This window comes from Corapipo altera, unplaced genomic scaffold, assembly GCF_003945725.1.
Source record: "Corapipo altera isolate COAL_440 unplaced genomic scaffold, ASM394572v1 45, whole genome shotgun sequence".
NCBI classification, from domain to species: domain Eukaryota; kingdom Metazoa; phylum Chordata; class Aves; order Passeriformes; family Pipridae; genus Corapipo; species Corapipo altera.
The window spans coordinates 15,965,749-15,989,329 of record NW_020884877.1 but is presented as its reverse complement, the minus strand read 5'-3'; the positions used below and the strand labels follow the sequence as shown (position 1 = coordinate 15,989,329).

General features: G+C 38.2%; 1 protein-coding gene across 9 annotated transcripts in view; it reads left to right on the top strand.

Annotated features, from left to right (window-relative positions):
• CSRNP3 (cysteine and serine rich nuclear protein 3) overlaps window positions 1-23,581 on the top strand; it is a 108,123-nt gene that overhangs the window by 74,959 nt on the left and 9,583 nt on the right. For all 9 annotated transcript variants that reach the window (XM_027636546.1, XM_027636552.1, XM_027636545.1 and 6 more), the window contains 2 exons: window positions 14,970-15,229; window positions 22,143-22,439. In XM_027636546.1, coding sequence (XP_027492347.1) covers window positions 14,970-15,229; window positions 22,143-22,439 — 557 coding nt within the window. The remainder of the gene's footprint in view (window positions 1-14,969; window positions 15,230-22,142; window positions 22,440-23,581) is intronic.

Sequence of the window (23,581 nt, the reverse complement as noted above, 5' to 3'; positions counted from 1 at the left end):
TGGGACACAATATTTCAATAGTTTCTGTTCTTCATGTAGCACAGGGTATCTCTGTACTTAGGCAATGAGTTTGTGTACAGATGGAATTTGGTCTTAAGTTAGCAAAGCTATATGTGCAGCATATGTTTCTGGGAAAAATTAGTTTACAGTTTATGTTTGCACTTTATGATATTAGTTTTATGTGGTTATATTGTTTTAAAAGTGAACTGTGCATTTTAAAAAGCAAGGGTTTGCCTCCTTCAACCCTATATAGATCTCCTTACTGGAGTTAATTTGTGAAGACTGTGAGCCAAGGAGTAGGTGAGACTCCTCATCACTGCTCATACACAATGTGGTCCTTGTCACTCTCTGGTTTGGATTGTGCCTGGAAATCATGTTTGTAACATGGGGATGTGAATGTTCTGATAACTGATTCGTCTACCAAATACTGCTGTGCGTTTGGGCTGGGGTTTGGACATCAGGGTCCAAATCCTCTTTGCTCTAGTGTGGAACGCTCCTGTGCAAGGAGGGCACAGGCACAACTTTTCAAGTGGGTTTACATGGAAACACTCACGATGTGCTATATTTAAGATGCAGTACTAGTAGGGGACCTATTTTATTGAAATACCACAAAGGGGTAAGCAACCCGGTAAACCTCTTTGGTAGTATCAAGAAATATTTTGGTTACAATATTCTCTGCATGCTGATATTTTAACTTTTGTTGAAGGAATTAGTTGATGATTCATCATAGACTGAAAACAGTCTTTTTACATCAAACAGTCATTCCCACCCACATAGAAGACAACAATGTTTTTGTGAATACACAGATAATACAAAGAAAGCAAATAATTCAGGGGAGAAACTTGGAAGTTGTAATACATGCATGTAACAAAAAGCTTTAATTGTAGTTGACACAACAAATAATTTAGTTTTTGAATAAAATCTGCAAGGGAAACTATGGCATTTCAGTGTTATGACTAATGATCTGTCTAATTGAGATATTTGTGGCCAGAATAATAAATGTGTATCCCTGTGTGCACTCATACACATAGACTTATAGAAATTGTACAGATTACATTTTTTAAATACATATATATATATATCAATCAGTTGGCAATATGGAAATAGGATTTGCATGTGCATTGATACTAATTTTTAAAAGGTATTGTCTTCAATATAGATGCACCAGCCTAAATTCCAAGAAATCAAATACAGAATCCCAGTAATATATAAGGTTGGTCTGGGAAGAAAAGACTTGAACTGATGGCCTTGACTATTTGAATAGGCAAACCTCAAGGTCCTCAAGGAAAAGGCTTTTGGAGACTTCTTTCAGTATCTGACATTGTGCTTTGCTCTTACTGTAATGCAGCATGCTTGCAGGAGCTTTATAAAGGTGATCATTTTTTATTGGTAACAAAATAGAGGATATTGATGGTCAGATGAAGTGTACAATGAAAAGATGGTTTAATGTCTACTTAATTGCACTCATCTTGCATCCAGACTCTCTTCCAGTGTGCATCATTGTTTTGTAACTTTACCAAGGACGCGGCATGTTGCACATGATAGGGAAGTAAGATTTTGTTAATTCATTATTAAAATGCTGCAAATGAGATTTTGCACCTTCTTCTTCTCTCTTAATAGTAAAGCATATCCGTTACTTACATGTTTACACAATCAATATCTACCAATTGAGTGGTGTTAGAAAAATCACTTCGGAAGCCTTAGGCACATCTGCTTTTTATGTAAGAGGAACTCTGCACTAAAAAGATGAGTCTTAGTGATGATGTATTATACTAAAAGTTAATATGTGTTTGCAGCTTATGATATTAGTTTTATGTGGTTATATTGTTTTAAAAGTGACCTGTGCATTTTAAAAAGCAGGGGTTTGCCTCCTTCAACTTCGTTGCATATAGATCTCCCTACTGGCGTTAATTTGTGAAGACTGTGAGCCAAGGAGTAGGTGAGACTCCTCATCACTGCTCATACACAATGTGGTCCTTGTCACTTGTCCTTAGCGTGTTTATATTTAACATTAAAACGCTGAAAGATATTTTCAGCTTGATAACTGACTATCTCTAGTGAAAAACAGGGCTTTTGTTGAGATTGGATTTTTATTTTGTTTTATTCTTTTCACATTTTCTTGAGGCTGTGTGCTTTGATTCTGGAAAAAATGTTTTAACTGGACGTTTGTTGGAATTTTTATATGCACAGGTTTTTTTTTCATTTTGGTTTGTATCAGTTGGTTAAAATCAGTGATGTGTCATATGATGTGTGATATTGGATGCTCTTCAGGGCAGGAGCACTTTCCTTTGTGTGTACTTGGATTTTTTTTTACCTTCTAGATTTTTTAAACAGTTTTATTTGAAAAAGCATATTTTGAGTTCTAGGAAGTGATAAAAAATGAACTGATCATACTGAAATAAATGCTCATTCCTGTCTTGTCAAAGCTGAATATGTAGAAATTGTCAGTGTTATGTCTCATAAATACAGGTGTCTCACAGAGCTACTAAGTGATACTTAGCTAAAAACTACATGCAGATGTGTTGTACAGTAACAAAACTCTTAACAGTGTACATTGGAAGGTGTTTTTGTTCATGCTCTAAACACATTCATCTCCCAAAATAAAAGATAAGACTTTTTCCATGTCAAATATTTGAATCTGTACTGTTAAGGATGGGGTCTGTGAGACTTCCAGTAAGCAGACAGAAAAGAGCCAGTGCAGAAAAAAGACTGGTCAGATTCTTTGCCTCTGTTACGTGCCTGAGTACCTCCTTGATGGAGGTTATCTTTCTAAGCCTTTTCCTGACATGTTATACCATTTGTCTTTGGTGAGACAGTGTCAAATTCTGTGTACTGACCAGTGTCAGATTCTGGTCTGTTTTCATGTAGGTAAATATGAAGTTCAGTATAAACCCTCTTTTACTGACTGGAAATGAGAGGGCTGTAGGTGACCTGTAGTCAACATCAAGAGCTATATGTTGATTCTGAAACTGAGAATTTAAAAAAAATCCTAACATGGTCCTCTAAGTCTTATTTTTCCTTTCTAATTGACCTGACAAAGAGATAATTTTAAATCACTTGTAACTACAGCCCTTTCAGCAGTTCAGCAAGCAGGCAGTTGGTGTACAAATCTATCTAGAATAGCTGATCCATCTCAATATTTACACAACCCTTGAAACAGTATGTGTTGGGTCAGATAAACAAGAGCCTTTCAGCTATCCTGCTCCATTAGCCTTAAGGTCAGTTTAACCTGCCAGCTAAATGTGGCACACAGCTGCTGTGGATCATTCAGGTGGGACAGAACTACCAGAAGATAGCTTTGTTCTCAGCAGTTAACCCTGCGCTGTGATGGCAGGAAATACATGACTGAGATGTCCCTAAGTGCTGACTACTACACAGGGGTAAGTACAGGGTTTCTTTAACAATATATCCATTTAAACAAGTAGAGACACAAATGATGACAACAAAAAATGAGTAAATCCCTAGCCTCAGTTACAGGCTTCTGAGTTAGTAAATGAAGATTACGGTCTATAAAGAACAGACAACTGTTACCAGGTTTGTAACAAAAAAAAAGAATAAAATAATATTTTCTTGACCAGGTGTGTGTATTTTTACACATGTGCACATTTTTAAATCTCTTAGCAAATGGTGTTGGAGTGCCTTGATTCCTGCTGGCAGATATAATCCCTACTGCCTTTTTTACTCACCTTTCTCAGTCTATTGAGGTAATTTCAGTTTGATTCAGCAGGTCATTAGTCACACTGCAGATTTACCTTAATGAATGTCAAGGTGTATTACTAACTAGTCCCCATGCCTGTCCCATTTCACAGCCCCACCTTCATCTCAGAAAGAGGGATGTTCATTTTCAAGTAGCAGTCCAAGTTTGTGTACACCGTATGAGCAGGACTAAGAGCATATATTCCCTTTTTCCTTAGGGATACATGGAATACAGGGCAGGAGCACTCACAATGCCATTTCAGCTCCTTTAAATTGACCTGTTCATTAGGGCACTTCACTGCTGTGTTTCCTCAGCTCCACAGCGAGCTGATGAATCTGGAATTGCTGTTCAGGATGTCATTAAAACACCCTGACCATTCCTGGGATTGTGTGCACTGAGGGACACAGGGTTCCACACTCCTGCTTGGGTGTAGGGGATATGTGCCCTTCCAGAGAAGGGCAGTGAAGCTGGTAAAGGGTCTGGAACATAAGTCCTATGAAGAGCGGCTGAGGGAGCTGGGGCTGTTCAGTCTGGAGAAAAGGAGGCTCAGGGCAGACCTTACCGCTCTCTACAGCTACTTGAAAGATTGTGACAAGGTGTGGGTCAGTCTCTTTTCCCAGACAAGGGGAAATGGCCTCAAATTGTGTCAGGGGAGGTTCAGGTTGGATATTAGGAAAAACTGCTTCACTGAAAGAATAGTTAAGCATTGAACAGGCTCCCCAGGAAAGTGGTGGAGTCACCATCCCTGGAAGTGTTCAAAAACAAGTAGACATGGCACTTCACAGTACAGTTTAAAGGGTATGGTGGTATTTGGTCAAAGGTTGGACTTGATCATCTTGGAGGTCTTTTCCAACCTTAACAATCTATGATTCTGCGATTCTTCCTGCCTTGTTGAGATACCTACCTCTAAATGCGTGAACTTTTTTCTGACAAAGAAAAATACCCAAATTTAAGTTACAGAATTGCATACAATTGAAAGACCTAGGAGGACCTCGTGAAGTCCTGTCTTTTACACTTTGGTGCTGGTAAAAATTCCCCATAACATATTAATCACAGATGCATGTCTTAAGAAACAGACTTTGAGGAGCTGCTGCTTTCCTCTGCCATTTCAGCTTAAGTGTAGTTTAGCTGAAACTTTCTGAATTTTCTTCATCCCCTGCATGAAGATCACCAGCACCAGCTTATCTGATAAGGGGATCATCACCAACAGGAGGTACTGCCATCCCACAGGCTAGTTGATAACCTCCATCAGTTGTCTCTTTATTACCATTAACATGGTCACTGTCATGAGCAAGGTTATCCTGCAGCCATAATCACGGGTCCTGTCATTCCACTGATTAGGGTATTGTCTTTAGAGTGGTGGATGCTTTAGGTTCATTAGGAGTGTGACAGGTCAAGGGCTCTGAGAAAACCCTTTGATCTCTAAATGCTCTTGCCTTCTTTTGATTTTGCTGTTAAAGATAACGAGGAATTTGATATTACAAATACATCCCTGTTGCACTTCCTTCAATATGGCCTTAAAAGTACTGTTTGAATATTCTAGAGTTGCTACCATATTGAGATTGTCTCATCTATGTGACCATGCAGAACTTGGAAGAAGGCATGAAATCATTAGGAAGGTGTAGCTTTGCTTAAATTATCTTTGTAGATGGATAAAGCTTTATTTGTTGTAAAGTCAATAGCACAAGACATTACCTGAGCTTTGAACTTAAGCTGTGTGTTTAATTGCCGGTTAATGATGGAATTTAAATGACTTAGAAGTGATGCTGCTGTCTTATTATGGAAAAACACTTAGGTGTAGCTAAATGCAGGTATTCTTTTTTCATGGCATCTTGCAGTTATTTATATTGCCAGCAACCAGGCTTGGAATTTCCTTGATAACGAGGAATATGTTCTTACTGCTACTGTTAACTCATGTTATGAAATGCTAACAGGTTGAGAGATTCTGATATTTGATTTTAAATAAGTTGGCTCATCCGAATAGTAAAAAACAAGGAATGCAAAGAAATTCAGTTAATCAATGCAGTGTGTTGTTTTTCTCTCAAAATCACGCAGAATGACAGGGCAGAGTATGCCATGACAGGATCTTGCCTGCTGTCTTTCATCTGGAATGAGGACTACTGTAGAGGGAGTTTCTAAAAATTGCAAAGAGGGGTTACGAAGCAGGCTCCAACTGGGTTTTAGAAGGATTTGTACAACTAATTCTTATTTTTAAAATAAGTTCTCTGCTATAAGTAGCGCATTTCATACACTATACAACCAGAGGAACAGTTTTTGCCTTACATGATGTTTTTATTGGCTTGGAAAACATCAAACAAATTTTTTTTTGTAGATGTTCATGACAGATACACAAAATATGTTTGCAAGTGCAAAGTCACAGACAGCTGAATGGGTAGTTGTGTTTGTATCAAATGGCTATTCACAGAAGTCACACATAAGATGGGACAAAGGATTGCCTGTAGCATCATAGGAGAGCACAGCAAATGCAATTGTTATGCATGGGTGTTCCTGCAAGGATCCCTGGTAGCAGCTTTCCTCCTCATAAAGCTGGGGCTAAGGTCAGGAATAATCATCTATGGAACAGCAGCTGGCATTTAGAGTAAATGGAGAGGCAGAGAGCAGTTAACCATCTCCACTCCTCCTCGCAGGCTGATGATGTTTGCAGAGCGGAGAAGCTGGACTAGTATGATGAATGTCACAGAACAGCTTTCTGGAGATAGAGGATGCTGAGGAAGTAAGCGTAAAGCTTTCACTGAAATTTCAGCAGTAAAGTTCCAGCTTTTAGCATGCATCCCCAGAATTTAACGTTTCTGTGAGATTTTAGACAAAGCTCTCAGCAGTGAGGTAAAATGTTTAACGTACAAATTAAAAACCTCTCTTATTCATGTCAGGCTTGTCTGTGAGCTAGTCTTTTTAGAAAACCTTTTCAAATGTGACTTAAATCTAGCGTTAGGCAAGCATTCCCGTTGAGCCCTTCTTGTAAGGTGAATTTATCTTTGGCTTTACCCTAAAGGAAGGTACCAGAAGGATGGAGTGGTGAAATGGTACTAGGGTAGATGTTGCTGTTCCACAGCATTGTCCCTCTCCTTCCTGTCAAATTTCCACTACTCAATTTACACCTTTTTGAGTATGCAGTTCCCTTTAAGATTTCCAGATTCAAATTTATTCTATAAAATACCTCCCTGCCCTCAAACTCACATGTTTCTTTAGGGGGCTGTATTTTGTTTCACAGCATTTGCTCTTAATGTGGATTTCTAGCATGTAGGATAAGTGTTTTATCATTCAGGGTTGAAAATTTGTAAATTTAGTGTACGGAGACTCTTAGAAAAATATCTTTTGGGAGGCAGTGGGCTAGAAGGAGAGGTAGGAGAAAGAGGTAGAAGCAATTTCTGGATATGACCTTTTCCCAGTTTTTGTTTTCTGTGAAGGCTGGGAAGCAAGATGGCTTTTTTAGGCGGTGTTCTGACCTGGATTACCGTGATGGATTAGGCTTTGCTGTTCTGTGGTGTTAAACTGATGAAACGCTGCATGGGAAAGTCATGGAACAGGTGGAGAATGGTGATAATCCTTCTTGCCATAATGGTTTTTATGACAGTAAGAGTATGTTAAAAGCAGACAAACAGGTAGTAGAGTGTAAGAAATGCAGCATTTCCTCCGGTCTAAGAGCTTTAATCCAAAAGTCTGCTTCATACATGTTTTTTTCAGCCCTTTGAAATTTTCACGTGCCTAAAATATTTCTGCGCTGGTGACAATGAATTGCTTTGCTCTCATTGATGCAGGAGTGTGAGTAATCTGCTGGGGAGCCATATGGTTCACATTTATTTTAATGTGTCTTTGACATCAGGAGAATAGCTGAGACAGCAGAAGAAAGTGCTTATGTCTTGGAGTTCAGCCAGAACTGAGATCGTTTAAGTTTTGTAATCAAAGAACTACCAGTTTTCTCAGTAAAAGATGTTTGAAAAACATGATGGGCTTAAAATGTCACTCCTATCAGAATGTAGTAAAATGAGGAAGCAGGTTTTGCATTTTATGGATGGATACAGCCACAGCAGGTACTCTTCCTGAGTGGGAGTTTGGGCTCTGTCTTGGCCACTAAACACACGGAAGGAAATGCTGTGTCTTTTACAGGTTTCACGCTGCTGCAGCTCCACTGCCCAGGTGGAAAAATGAGGACATTCAAAGGTGAACAGTGCAGCTGTAGAGTGCCTTCTATGTACGTGAGAGCAATTCAGGAAAACGTTGTTTCAGTCTGCCAGCACATTATTTTTGTTGCTTATCTATTTTATCAGTTATAATTTACTTATATGCAAATGGAACTTGAATGATTCTCTTAAGAAAACATTGGACTGCTAGTGTAAATATTGATTTTCACCGTTGCATTTTCCGTTTTCTGTGGGATATGGAAGTTGTATGGGCCAATAATGACATCTGCTACAAAGATATAAGAGATATATGATGACCAAGTATGATAAACCCTGAATTTTTCAGATGTGGAAAGAGCTGGGGGGTTGTGTCTTGTCATTTTTCACAAATTTGCAAATAGATAAATAATGATTATTCTCAGGGATGGGTGAAGAAAATACAGCTTGAGGTGGACGAGGGAGGGCACAAGAAAAAGCTGCAGAACTTTGTACCAGTGGTGGGAGGAGGCAGTGGGGCTATTGGGTGCAGGTGGCACCGCCAGGATCTTCCCCCTTTCCTCTCCAGGCTGGGGGCTTCCCAACCTCCTTGGCTGCCGTGGGTGGGACAGGCCGATAAACAGTTCAGCCCCAGAGGGCAGTAGGAATCTCTGCTTCTATCTCTCCTCTCCATGCTTTCAAAATATTCTGGTGTGGGGTAGAAAGAGGAAGGAAAAGCACACAATTTCAGAAGTTAGAGAGCTGTAAAAAATGAGTTAGTAAGGAAATTCTTCAGTCCCTAATAATACATACAATGATAATTTTTGCTTGCAATACAGAAGGTAGGTACAGAAAATCTTACCATTGTGAGGCTATTGGTAGGAATAAGGTCATGGCAACCATGCTGTGTTTGTTTGATGACAGCATTCCAGCACAGATCAATGCTTTGTACAACATACTTTAGCCAGGATGAATCTGACAGGGAAGTTTTATTGTCAAGCTACTCTTTGTAATATTTTCTCTTCTCCCATTAATTGTCATTGTGACGGACACTTATGGGAGACAGCAGTCTAAGTAAGAAGGAAGAACAGCCATGGAGCTGTGTTGTAGAACAGTTTTCTTTTTTAAGGCTATTGTTATTCTCATGATAGCTGTATTTTCTGTTTTTACTTTGATACTTTCTTCAATTTGGACATTAAAGTTTTATTTTTAGAGTATCTTTGAAAAATGAGTTAGTGGGGCTTTATGTTTTACACAGGACATGCTGTGTTCTGGAAAAATCCATTTAATGCATTTGATCAAGCACCTAGAAACTGAAAAAAAAATCTGAGAAACACTTAGTCTTTCTGGTAAACCATCTTGTATTCTATTACTTTTAGCCACTGGGAGATAAGAACTGTACTTTTTGGTAGGTGAAATGTTACCATTTTAAATTGCAACCATTTTCTTAAGAATAGTGTTAATAAAGGTTATGACTTAGTGTCCCAATGTGGGAGATGTTCTTCAACTATGTGTATAATTTATCACCTGTGGGAAAAACCATAATGATGTTTGTGTGCAGCCTATTAATAAATCACTGAAATCTCAGTTTCTTGATAGAGTGCTGAATGGTTATCTCTGGTCTGTATTACAGTCAATGACTGAAAAAGGATCTTGCTGTAACACAAAAGTCTGGCATGTGGTGTTTACACACTGTGCTATTCTGCAGGTCCTGGCTCACCAAGCAGGTATTCTTAAATTTTGGAAACCTTAGAGCTTCCTTGTGTGCTCAATAGCCAGAGAAGTCTGTAGCCAGGAATTTTGCGTAAAGAGAAATGACAGAAATATATGCAGTCATGAAATAAATTATAACTGCTGTGGATAAAGAGAATTGTTATGAGGGAGAGAGGTTAATAACTGAGAAAAAATGAGTAAATGCATCCTCTTTTGTGTGTGTGTGCAGGCACTTCATGAACAAAGAGAGCTAAAGGGAAAGCACAAAGAGCAGGTTGTGTTTCCAGGCTGGGTTAGCCACACTTGGGTTAAACAATGGTTTGCTATTAAAAGTTTTCCTTCTTTCTTTTAAGTCTTTTGGGCTCAGCTTTAGGAATTTTGTTTACATACAGTTGCCATTTTTGCCATAGATGGTCTGTGGTGCAGATGACTGTGCTGTGGCTGTAGCTTGGGTCGAGTGGGACCTTGATGGGACTGTGCTGTGGCCAGATACAGCCCTGACTCTGTAGCAGCTGCCTTTGCATGCCAAGGAGCTGACAGTCCTGCAGGACCTGGCTTGACTCCATGAGGAGGAAAGCCAGTTGCAAGCAGGTTATTAACTTGAGCTCTGCTCAATCCAAAAACGGAGCCACTCAAATGTCAAATGCCGAAAGTCAAAATTTCAGTAGTTGATATTATTTCAGATGAGAACTTACAACAGTCCTATTTGAAGGTATCTGTGTCTGAAGACCTTGTTCAAATATAGTGACCTTTTTGGAGAGATAGTTCTGTACTCGTAGTTATGTTCTTAACACTGTCGTCCTTCCCTCTGATTATTGATATGTTTTATGAATTACAGTACTTGTGTCTCTGTCAAAAATATTTAACTCCATATGATCTTGAAACATGGAACTAAAAATTACATTAAATGTTTAAATACATGAGAACAGAGCATTTGTTTCATTCCATGGAATATATCAGACTTGTAGTATATAAATGTGTTAAATATCATGTGTAATCCATAGGACAGTTTTAGCTGATGATGAATATTTTTATTCCCTCTGGCATCCTCACCCACCAAAGTGGGTTTCACATTCGTTTTCAAAAACCATCTTCTGACAGTGTGTGTCCAGTAGATGCTAAAAAACCACTTCTCAACCTAACAACCTCTGCCTGGAGTCACTACCATCCCTGTTGTACGGAACAGATGATAGTGGCATCCACTGATACCACTTGTTACACAGGCAGATGGCATGGAAATGCTTTCTTGAGACTGGCCAAGCAAGGAAGCCGTTACTAGATCTCTTCTGGAAAACTGTGGTGTTTACACTCTCAGTGGATAAATTTATAGGTTACAGGCTTTGGTACTGACTTTGGTACTTTCAAAGGTACAACCTTTGAAACTGACTCCGGAGAGGCCTGCAAACCTTGCACAGTCTGTGTCCTTCATTCCGAATGGAGCTTACTAACTGATTAATGCCAGTAAATTTTGCTCTCTAATATAATAATAGTAAACTCATGCTTTCTAATATGTCAGAACATATGTATTTTGTATGTTCTTCTGCTCTGTCTTGAGTTAAGCAGTGTCCTTAGCAGTAATTACAGCTGATTTGAATGTACTGTTTAAGGTACAGTGCATGCAAAATAACATATGCCCCTGACTCTTGATAAGATGCTCTGAGAATCTTAGTTCTAGTTGGCTTGAAGGAAATGTACTGCGTTATAGAGCACTTTGTCCCTGATGTTGGAAAATGTCCAACATTTCCATTCAATATCTAATAATACTTTTGAGCTCACATTAAGGCAGCCCTCTGCTCAGAGATTTTAGGAAGTATAATAGAGCAAGAGCATAGTGCCTTTGCGGTGCTGACTGTGCTTCCTTTCATGTCCTTGGTTACTGAGGTGGTTGCAGTTCTCACATCTCCTCGCTGGCATCTCTCATCTATGTTTTTGGGTAATCAAATAAAATCTGCTAATCTTTGGAAGTTCCTGCTAGATTTGTTCTTGTAAACAACATTCTCATAAATACGAATATATTCTGACTCCTTCTTAGCAGTAGCATACAAGAGATGACCATGGGGTTCTTCACAGAGCCTTAGCTCTGCCCTTTATCAAGCTCCTGGGTGAGACAGAAGCAAACTCAAAAGATAGGATGTGTTTCAGAAAAAATAATCCCATGTATTCTGAGGGCTATGAATGTTTACATGCATGTTTAATTATACAGATTATCATATAATTTGTCTGACTCAGAACTATAATATTAATAAATAAAATTATGAACTTTAATGGCATTTACAACAAACTCATGTCAGCTCTCACACTGTCTTCAGTGCTGGCTTTATAGTGCTGCTGATGGTGCAGTTACAGTATGCCAACGTTTTCTTTAACTTCCCTTTAATTGTACTTAACACAGTTTTTCTCAGTGATACATTAAAAAAAGCAAACCAAGCAAATGACTTTGATGGTATGGCACTGATAATTCAATTATTAAAAGTGATAAGAACTATAAATGCATTAATGGGTTCTTTAAGACAGTTCATGACAACTACGGTCTTACTGAGAAACTGCTGACAACTTTTAGGCATAAACATATGGCAATGCATGAAAGTCATGTTCTACATTTTAATAGCACACATATGGGCAAAAATCCACATAGTGGAAAACTAGTGTAATCTAGTTTTTATCATAGATGACTTTTTTTCAGCTGGAAGTAATTAGATTGCAGACTCTTCTGCTTAGCTTCATTTAATTATTAATATTAGTGTGTTGTGTCTGAATAAAACTTATGGTTCATTGCTTCATGTATAGCAAGTAGTATGAAAGTAGCATCTCTGCCATAAAGAGATTGACAGACTTACAAAACATGAGTACTTTTATTGCAGCATTTGGTATTTGTGCCAGTAAGCAGCCCTGTCAGAGGTTCCATAGCTAAGATATAAACCAGATTACTATAAACATAGAACTTATATCATAGATATTGAGGTTTACAGTTGAAGATTCAAGGGTATTCACTGGCTTGTATGATTTACAGAATTGCCTTCTATATCTTCATGAGACATATATATATGTTTTCAAGAGTAACTTTTCTTTTCCTGAGTATTTTACTGTAGTTTCACCTCTCATTCCATTTGTGGCTAGTTCATTTAATTGGTAAAATAGCTGCTTGCCCTTCAGTAGCTGCCAGTATTTCTTCCAAACTAGAGGGATCATCCAGGTGAGATCCAAATAACATTGATACTGTTACATCAGAAATTGAATACACCCCAGAATGATTTAGATACCTCGTTCAGCAGAAAAAGGACTTTTTAATCCATACTTCCCTATGTACTAGAGCATATAGGCAGTGAAGGTTCTGATTCAGAGTATTAGCTTTTATGCTACGTTGAAAGAATGTCACAGTATCAAAATTGCCCCATCTTCCAGTTGCTATAAAGTTGGTTTATTAAAGGTAGTTTTGTTTTGAAACTGTGGTATATATGAAAAAAACCAGCACATTAAAACAATATTTTATATAATGCAAAATTGACACACCCCTATCAACTAATCTCTGCTAACGAAATAACCCTCTTCCCCACTAAAAGCTTCCTATAAATATTTTTGACAGGCTCTGTTGATATGAGATTTACTTAGTCGTGGAGTTTGCACGTAAGTTAAACATGCCTAATGTAAAAGAATTTGTCTTTTGATTCCACTATGTACATCCTACACCTTTTTGGATCACCTTTCACTGAGAGCATGTAAGTGAATATAGGACCTGAGCTTATTTATCTGTTTTATATTTATAATCTAACATACCTGCATGGATGTTATTTATATAATAAACTATACTTTTAGCCACTTATTAGTATTTAGGAAAAGTAGTAACTATTTCTGTGTTTCATTGAGCCCAAATGAGTTCAGTGGTTACATCAGTAGAACACACTGTCTGTAATTTGGATACAGGGCTGTATTTTCTAATATGCTTGTTTTTCCTACAGTTAGGTAGATTATGCTGGGTTTTTTGGACAGCATTATTTTGTGTAGAAGTTTGGGGATTTACATTCATGACGATTAACATTTCACTACATAATAATATTGGAGACTGAACCGTGTTTTAATTATGACAATAAAGCAGACCTGTTATGAAACCAAGGCTGAAGGCCAAGAGCTTCCTATCTCTAGAGACAGTGCAATTTTAGATTAGCAGTGTACATCACGTTGCTCTTAACTGCTTTTATAGAACATTTCCAAGTCATTCAAGACTGCTCTGGCACCCTTTAAATCATTTTACTGCCTGAATCCTGGCAGTGAGGTCTCTCATTCACACCTGCACACACCTGCAGTTCTTGCCTGTAAACTGCAAAGCGATGACTTATTATATGCATTCTGAACAACCTGTTGTCATTTTGCAATAAATCAAATAAATTGGACTGCTCATCTTAAAAATCAGGGAATGTCTCTTATCTTTCTCAAACGTTTGTGTGTCTTTTTTTCTCTAAAGGCTCACCATTGTTACCAGTGAGAAACAGTAGATTAGTATTGTGGGAAGGAGTTACTAAGTGTCTGTAGAACAAAAAGAATATTTAACAGTTAAAATTTGGCATTTGTTTTTAAACAAATTTGTTTCATATGATACTGCATATATGTATAAGAAAAACTGAGCATGTGTGTGAGTGGAATCCGAAAAGAATTAGAAAAGACTAGATATCATTTTTGTCAATATCCTACACATTAGAATATGTACACACACACACTTGTGTTCGTTAGATGGTAACAGAAAGATAGATGAAGATAAAGGAAAATGAAGTGGGTCTGACTGCTAAACAACATTATTCCTGTATCATTCAGTGTTGATGATGATGATGACAGTATGAATTTCTGAGACAGTATGAAACACTAAACATACTGCTTTTGTAGTTTTTCTAACACTAATTTATCACAATTTGGATTATAAGAGATAGGAATCTTCTCTGTCAGTGTGATCTAGTGCTTTAGAGATGCAGTTGCAGATCTGTGCTGCCTTGCTGACAGAAGGGCGGCAGTGCACATAGACCTGTGAGGGGCAGGGCCCGCAGTTCTCACTGCTGGCTTGTGCGGCATTGTTTAGTTCACAGGGATTGGAAGAGGTGCAAGCCAGGATCACTGTGGTGACACTGTGAAAGAAGTTCCTTTTGCTGGGATTTAGTTGCTTCCTTCGTAAAATGCTAAAATATGATGTGATGGGAAACAACTGCCCTGGCCAAGAGTTTCTCTTCTAAAGTAGACGATGGTGTTCATGATTGCAGCAGTTTGTAATGGCTTCTGGGTTTGCATAGATGGTAAATATTTCTAATGTTATCTCCTCATTTAGACTGCACACCTTGGAATATAGTGTCTCTACATGGGTAGGTAGTCAGGTGTTGTCACTTGTGTAGTTCCATTTACCTCAACACATCTGCCATGTGACTGGAAGTTATTCATGCTGTGATCTCCATCTGTTCCAGCGTCTTCAATCCTGAAGAGAGAGAAGCGGAAGAGAACAAAAAATGTCCATTTTAACTGTGTTACTGTGTATTACTTCACGAGAAGGCAAGGCTTCACCAGTGTTCCCAGCCAAGGGGGAAGCACACTGGGAATGTCCACCCGCCACAACAGTGTGCGCCAGTACACACTGGGAGAGTTTGCGATGGAACAGGAGAGGCTTCACCGGGAGATGTTGAGAGAGCACCTGAGGGAGGAAAAACTTAATTCTCTAAAGTTAAAGGTAAAAATTGTTTAAGACTTTGATCCCTGCCTTATTTATTTAAATGAGTGGTGTCAGAGCCATATGGGCCCAATGCATGTTAAACATTTTCAATTGAAACAGGCATTTTTCTTTTTTCATTCTTTATTTTATTTTACTGAAGGTGTATTTTTGTTCGATAATACCAAGTGCTCTTGTAGCTGTCATTGCTGTGTACCTCCAAGTGCTTTACAGGGAGGTTGTTGTTTATTCCCAGTTTTTCTATAGAGAGGGAAATAAAAGCAGAGGGTGGTGGAAGTTAGCCTTGAACTTCCATGTCCAGCAGAAGTCTGGGAGTGCCAGAAAGAGAACGAGTCTTCTGATGTGTGCACAGGCCCTGTTAGACAAGGGAATGGTAACACCCTGAGTACAGAAAGCGAAAGGGCTTGTTTTCTTGGTCAACTTGAGTGAATTTGGCAAAAAGTAAGAAACAGTAATACCAAAATGTTTTCTTTTGTAGTGTACCAATTTATATGATTATGCATCTTTAATATTTCACCAGAGAATGTCTGTGTCAAGGAAGAAATGTGTCAGACAAATTACCCAGCTGTATCAGTTTAGCCAGTCAGAACAAACCTTTGCTACAGTTTTCACAGAATCACAGAATCATTAAGGTTGGAAGGGACCTCTGGAGATCCCTACTCCACCTACTCCAACCGCGACCCCCACCAAAGCAGGGCCACCTAGGGCAGGTGACACAGGCACATGTCCAGGAGGGTTTGGAATGTCTCTAAAGAGGGAGATTCCACGACTTCCCTGGGCAACCTGTTCCAGTGCTCCACACCCTCAATACGAAGAAGTTTTTCGTCATGTTGAGATGAAACTTCTCATGTTTTAGTTTATGGCCATTGCTCCTCATCCTGTCATTGAGCACCACTGAAAAGTCTTGTCACCATCCTCTTGTCACCCACCTTTGAGATATTTATTTGCATTAATGAAATCTTCTCTCAATCTTCTCTAGACTAAACAGGCCCAGCTCCCACAGTCTCTCCTCATAAGAGTTGCTCCACACCCCTGATCATCTTTGTGGCCCTCTGCTGGGCCTTCTCCAGTAGCTCCTTGTCTTTCTTGAACTGTGGAGACCAGAACTGAACACAGCACTCCAGATGTGGCCTCACTAGAGCTGAGTAGAGGGACAGGATCCCCTCACTTGACCTGCTGGCCACACTCCTCCAGTGCACCCCAGGATACCATTGGCCCTCCTGGGGCCAGCTTCCCCATGAAAATGTCCTTTTAAGTAGAGCATAGCAGAGAAAAGAAACTGTGTATTTGAGCAAAGAACAGAGAAGGGGATTGTGTTCTTGGAAGTGTCCCTTCTGTCACTTTAAAACTGGTGGCAGAACATTTTATGTTTTTGTGGTGGATGAAACACTTCTTGTGTCATGACCTTTATTACATGTATTTTGGGCTTTTTCAGATGAATTCTGTAATTAAAACTTTAGAACTGTAACTGCATTTCTGTGTTGCATGTCCCCTTCTTTTGTGATAGTACATCTCTGTCTCTGCTGTTGTCCAGAGCAAAGTGGCACCCTCCAAGTTTAAGAAATGCCTTTCAGCATTTTTCCCATAGAATGACCCATGTTCATGAGTTTTATGTCTGAACGTTTGAGGAAGTGTGCATGACCTATACATTTGTATTTACTTTTTTCAGTCTCCTAATTGTTTTTTTTAATAGATAAATAGATTTTAAATAGCTAAATGGATTCTTAAATAAATTAATTTTGTAAAATTTGATCTGTCATAAAACAAACATAAAACCACTCAGGACAAAGGCAAATTAAAGACAGATATTGGACAGGTTAGAGTGTTAGTGACTTATCACTAGATAGAGATTATACCTATAAACATCTCATGTCACAGGATCTTGAGAGCATGAAGTGTGAATTGTGCTGTTTGAGTTTAACTGATGACTATCAGTAGAACCCTTGGCTGACTTCCAGGAATCAGCTCAAAGAGAGGAGTCTCCAGTGAAGTGAGTAAAGAATAGCCAAGCACGTAAATATTTCACTTTTCCTTTTTTTTTTCTTAGCTAAAAAGTAAATAAAGAAAAAGCATAGTTTGTATTTAACTTGAAAGATTTGATGAGGCCTTTTAGCCTTCATCTGTATAGATTAGAGCTGGGCTCTTTGTCCTTTTATAGTCCTCCTCTTGACTGGGATGGATTTCTTCATGAACTTGCTTCACTTCAGCCCAGTCTTTTTTGGGGATATAGACGCTACTTTCTGCTTGTCTTCCAAATACAACATGTTCTTCCATCTTCCCAGTCACTTGTTTTAGTAGATGATAATAATCTTTATTGAGACTAAGTTCCTGCAAAATCTCTTCATAAGTATTCAGTGAATAAGGAGAGCCTTATTTGCATCTTAGTAGTGTTACATTTTTTGCTAGAATAAAATATCTCTTTTCCCCCTGGGGTGTGTATAAAAACGTAGGCAGCAAAAAACTTCCTTTTTGAACTAGTCCGTTAATCTCAGTTTACTTGCATTCCTGATTAGGCACTTAGGATAAAAAAAAAATCCAAACATAAAAAGCAAGTCCAGGATTTACTGAATTAGTGAAGAGTCACTGTAAAGTACTGGGCATGTTTTGTTCGCTTAAGACAACAGGGCTGATTTTCTGTTATAGAGATGGAAGAGCTGCTTGGTCATTCACATAGTTTCTAAATGAAAACAAAAAGGAAATGGCATTCTGAGGTGGCAATGTCAGCAATTATGGTCTTTAATGAAAATGTGCTAATCAGGTTTGCATCAGAATTTCTGTACATCACAGAAAAATGAAGGAAATGAGAAAATGAAGTAGAGCAAATTTTGCTCAGAGGTTTTTCTGTTTGAAAAACATTATGCAAACAGAAAGTAACATTTTCGGTGTGGTTTTTAATTTGTTTCCTTGGGATCTTTCTTTTTTTTTGCATTGCATTAAAATATACAAGTCAGTGGGTAGAAAGTGCTCTCTCTTGTAGAATTTGTTTAAAAAAGATAGAACTACTGCAATATATTGAAATTGAGTTTCCATAATATTAGGTACTATTTATTATTTTGCTTGCCAAAAGTGAAGGGCCAAATAAGAAACATGTCTAATTAAAAGCAGATAAAGACACTGAAATCATCTTCAAGTCATTTTGACCATTTAGCACCAGCACTTTGGTGTAAACAAACACTGCTGACAGTGGCATAAACACTTGTTAGCAGCAGAGTGTGAAAATTCTAATGGCAATCTGGACATAAAAGACATACTGTCAAATGAAAGGTACAAGGTAGTCATTTGAGAAAACATTGAGTAAGCACAATAAATTAGCTGCAATAGTCCTTATTGCTTACTCATAATGTCTCCTCAAATTAAAATTTATTATAACGGTTAGCATGAGACTAGTGATGTTAAGGCTCACGGGTCTATGGACACAGTTGGTTTCCTTTGTGGGAAATTATAAGGAATAATTTCCACCTAGGACAGGCAAAGGTGTCCATCCTAAATTTTACTGAGTTGGAGTGAATTTCACCCAAAGGCTTCACATATTCATTTACCCTTGCCTTGTTCAGTGGTTATGACATTAACCTTTAGCTTTATGAGAGAAATTTACCCATCTACATGTCAAATTTAATTCAGATGAGCAATATTATGACAAGCAAGAGAACTTAATACTCCCCTGAAGTTGTATTTGATGGTTCATCATAATCTTACTCCCTCTGTAGTTACCCAGTTACTTGTTTGAATAGTGTTAGAATCTTTCAGTTCATTAATTCATTTGTTCTTTGTGTGGCAAAATTGAGGGGAAAAAAAATCAGAGTAGACAACAAGGAAATCATCCAGCAGAGGAGTCAGGAGCGAAGGTGCTTTGAAATGGCAAACTGCTGCCTAATCCTGCTTGATGGCCAGGATGTTCCATCCTGCTGGAGGCATTCAGTGTTCAGCATGTGACTGGAGTCAATTCCCTAATGCTCTACTGCTGTGTAGCAAGGCAGTTAAGATTTGCAGAGGAGGAGGAGGAATACAGGACAGGATTGGTGTGGTTCTGTAGGTGCCTTTGTGAGCTGAACAGTTACAGCATTCACCTCATGGGTAAGAGCCCTAAAAGTTAATTTTTATTAAGAAGTAATTGAATAAAATGCTAAAATAATTAAAGAAGCGGGGATTAGAATTCTTCCCCATCCCCAGTTTCAAACTTAAATAACAGTGATCTGCTTAAGGAGTGGTTTGAGCCTTGCATATATAAAAGTAGAGAAATCAGATTTCTTATGTAGGTCATTTCCCTATTATATATGAAACCAAAATAAGGGCAAGCAATGAAACATAAAATACACTGTACTTAGTTCTACCTTGCTAACATAAAATGAAAAATATGAAAAACCCTGAAGCGTGCCATTCTGGATTGGAATAGTCAGGCTGAGTTTTGTGTATGGTGGAGTATTCCCTCTCCCTCGCTTCAGGCAACTAATTCAAGATGCATTTAATCACTGTGTGGATTTACCTGTCTCTCGCTGCAGAATGTACAAAGGGATGACTTCTAATGTTGCCTTTCCTACTGCCTGTTGCCTGTTGCCTGCTGAACTTATACGTTGAAATACTTGGTGTAAATAGTCTCTCCATTGTCCCAGGGCCAGGCAGAACTTTTCCCAGCCACTGTAATGTGAAATGCATAAGAGAAAATGGAGTAAGAAAACAGTCTGAAGGAAGTTTGAGAGGACATTCTGAAAATGCGTGTACTTAAGATGAAGAAAGAGCTCGAAGGGATTTGAATGTTGTAGCGATAACAGACTATACACTGAAACATTGCATAAAATGAAGGCACTAAACTCCAAAAGCTTCAGTCAGGGAGAAAGTTTGAGAATACATTGAAAAGGGAAAGAAACAATAATGCTTATAAAGTGGGTTGTGGAAGTGGCAGAACATCTCTCGGTGCTGAATTGCTAAGAAGGGATGATTGCTGATCTCAGGAGAAGTTTTCTTTGTGCAGTGTAATAAGGACTATGAGTCGTGACCCTGAGATCCTCCTTTAAAGGGAGGAGTATGGCTTTTAACCTGCCTTACAAGTCAGGAGTAACTAGATTGTTGGGTTTTTTTCCTGTGATTGTCTTACACAGTTGTTATAAGCACAAAACTGCAATTGCCAAAAAGAGTAAGCAGTCAGTAGGAGGTCACTGTCAAGTAATTCAATAATGCCATAAATGACAGTTACAATCCAAAAGACTGTGGAAAGGATGACCTGTTAATATAAATGGGAAACCTGAGCAATTGGCAATATAAGAAAAGCAGAAATAGTGGAATGGGTAAAATTCAGGACTGCTTTCTCATACATCAGAAACATAGGTAGATAGAGATGACACAAATTAGCAGAAAAATGGGGAGTTACTTTTACAGTGATAATTGTTAAATGTCTAAAAATTGAAATGCACAAGAAACAGTTACAGTACTTATGACTTCAATATTTTATCTGTATTTAAAACTGGTGCCTAAAAATTTATTTAGGATAACACAACAAGGTGAAATTTTCTGCAAGTAAATAACGCAAAACCAAGAAAGAGTTTCAATGGCTATTTTTCTATAGGTAAGAAACATTCAAATGACATGTTTGTAGTGAATGTCATTGTCTCTCTGAATTTTGTTTTAATGTTTGATATTGTTTTGACTCTCAAGCAATTTTCTCTGTGGAAGAACTTTTATGAACCCTGTGGTTATCTGGCAGATATAACCAGTGAGCTCTACCTTCCTTCAGAGCAGTAATTTTTTTCCCCTTTTCTCTTTAACGATATTCACCCTTTTCTCTATGAGATGAGTTACAGGAGTATGGTACAAAAGTGTGCTGTCTTATGAATGTGGCACTGGATGTTTGTTCTTAATGCTCATGGCCATTTAATTTTGAAACCATTTTTGAAAGATTTGAGAGCTAGACTGTACAAAGCTAATAATATAGTGCCAGGATACTTGTTTCTGTAGAGGCTCAAAAATTCATATTCCTAGAAAAAGAGCATGAATCCTCTTAAAACTTTTCTCAAGATCCTCCACAAGAGGTTAACAACTTGTTTCCTTTTTTTCTAAATGTATTCATTTGTTAGCTACCTAACAATAATCTGAACTGATGACTGAATTACTACAATCTATGACAACACAAAGCTAAATGTGTTCTTTTCAGGACCAAAGAGAAACAGAAAGAACATCAGAAGAGCTGTATGCATCAGCACTGTGAAACACAGTGCTAATAAACTTAGAATCACAGAATCATTTAGGTTGGAATGGAGTAATGTAGGTAGAAAGGGGCAAAATTAAGTGACTTCCAGGCTTAAAACTGTCAACTCAAGAAGCAAACATAGCCATCTGCCCAGCTGATTAAGCAGAAATACTGCTCTGTGTTCTCAGCTATACAGACATCAAACAACTTGTCAGGCTAAAGAAGAATAGGATAATAAATAGTACATCCAATATACCATTTACAAACCTGTGAGGCATCATCATCTAAACCTCTGTCAGTAGTATAACTACTGTCTCAAAAGAAATATTTAAGAATTTCAAAGAGCTCACAGACAGGAATCAATTAAGGTCTCAAAAATTATCTTGTGAAACAATATAGAAAAGACTAGAATTTCAGACAGACATGAGATTTGGCAGTCAATGACAAATGGTAAGCATAGGTAAATAAAGAACAGGTAAGTAACTAGAAACTTAAGAAAAAAATTATCTTCATTACAAACATGGTACTAAAAATGTATATTTAATTCATAAGCTAAATGTGAAAGAAACGCCTGATCACCCTTCACGCGATCGTATTCTGGAACTTACCGGCAGTCACGCAGCATTTTTACATACAGCTTTCCACATTCACAATGCATTACACAAAGTTCCATCTGTGACACTCGTATGTGTGAGTGCAGTTCAGGACTCTGTTGATTGTTCTGTGCAACAGATGACAAAGAATGGGACAGTGGAATCCGAAGAAGCCAATACGCTGACGCTGGATGACATTTCTGATGACGACATTGATCTGGACAACACTGAGGTAGATGAGTACTTCTTTCTCCAGCCTCTGCCGACAAAAAAGCGCAGGGCGCTGCTGCGAGCGTCTGGGGTGAAGAAGATTGACGTGGAAGAGAAACACGAGCTGCGAGCCATCCGCCTGTCCAGAGAGGATTGTGGCTGTGACTGCCGTGTCTTCTGTGACCCAGAAACCTGCACTTGCAGTCTGGCAGGCATAAAATGTCAGGTAAATGTCTATGTTATTGCCAGTTTAATTATCTGGGGGAGGGGGGTGTGTCCACGCACACGGGTGTACTTTTTGTTGTTGAAGTTACAACCATTGGAAATCAAGTATTAGTAACACTTGCAGATCTCAAACTAGTTTTTTAAGACCCCGATTTAAGAGTATATAGTGGGCAATCAATACAAACAATCTCCTAAAATATCTTTCTTTATTTTATGATTGGTTTAGGCACATACATGGTCTAAGGTGTTTTTTTGTTCTTATACAAGTGTTCTTCTCCGTGTACTCTTCTTTAGCCTTTACCTAAATAGGCAGATGCAGACAACAGAAGAATCAGTAGCCTGCCGATTTCAGAACGGATATTATCTTTGCTTTTAGAGACAATTAACATACACTCCAAATGTGAATTATAGTCCAAACTCAATGAGAAACAATAAATGACGCTCTGTGGTACTGTCCTTTATGTAACATGCATGATACTTAAAATCTATGCATGATAAATTTGCATGTAGGCAATAAAAATATGAATCTGCTAATATAGCAGGTTTTTCCTCTGCAGACTGAAGAGGTATTTTGTATTGTACATTTACAGAGTTGTCAGCTGTACATGTCCCAAAATATTCCCTAAAAGAGTTTTCTACTAGTTTCTGCTGAGTTGCTATTGTGCAGCTGAGTTTTCCTCCTGAATGCATTTTTCATTATCTCGTAAATCCAAGCTAAACTTTCTCTACTATTTTAAATAATATATTATCCTTGCTGTTCCTGTTTTCATCTCCACATGTGGGGAACATGTACTAGATTATGTTATAGGGTACTTCTCTGCATCATATCTGATGTTTAGATATTACAGTGTAGGTGAAAGTCACAGACCTTCAACTGTCTAATGGAACTGGCTGACGTGGGGATTCAGGCACATTTTTAAAAACCTAATATGAGTATTTTTAGATGTAGAAGTTCTGTGCACAGTCTGTTGAGCTTACAATATTGCCCCTACAATAGAGTGGGATACCTTTTAAAGTGCACTTGAGGTTTTATTCCTATTTTCCGTGGTCAGGTGTCCCCATTGGCAACTTTATATAGGTTTCTATATATAATTAATTTTGTTTCAATAGATGTCTAGTTTCCATAACTTTTACCAATTTTTA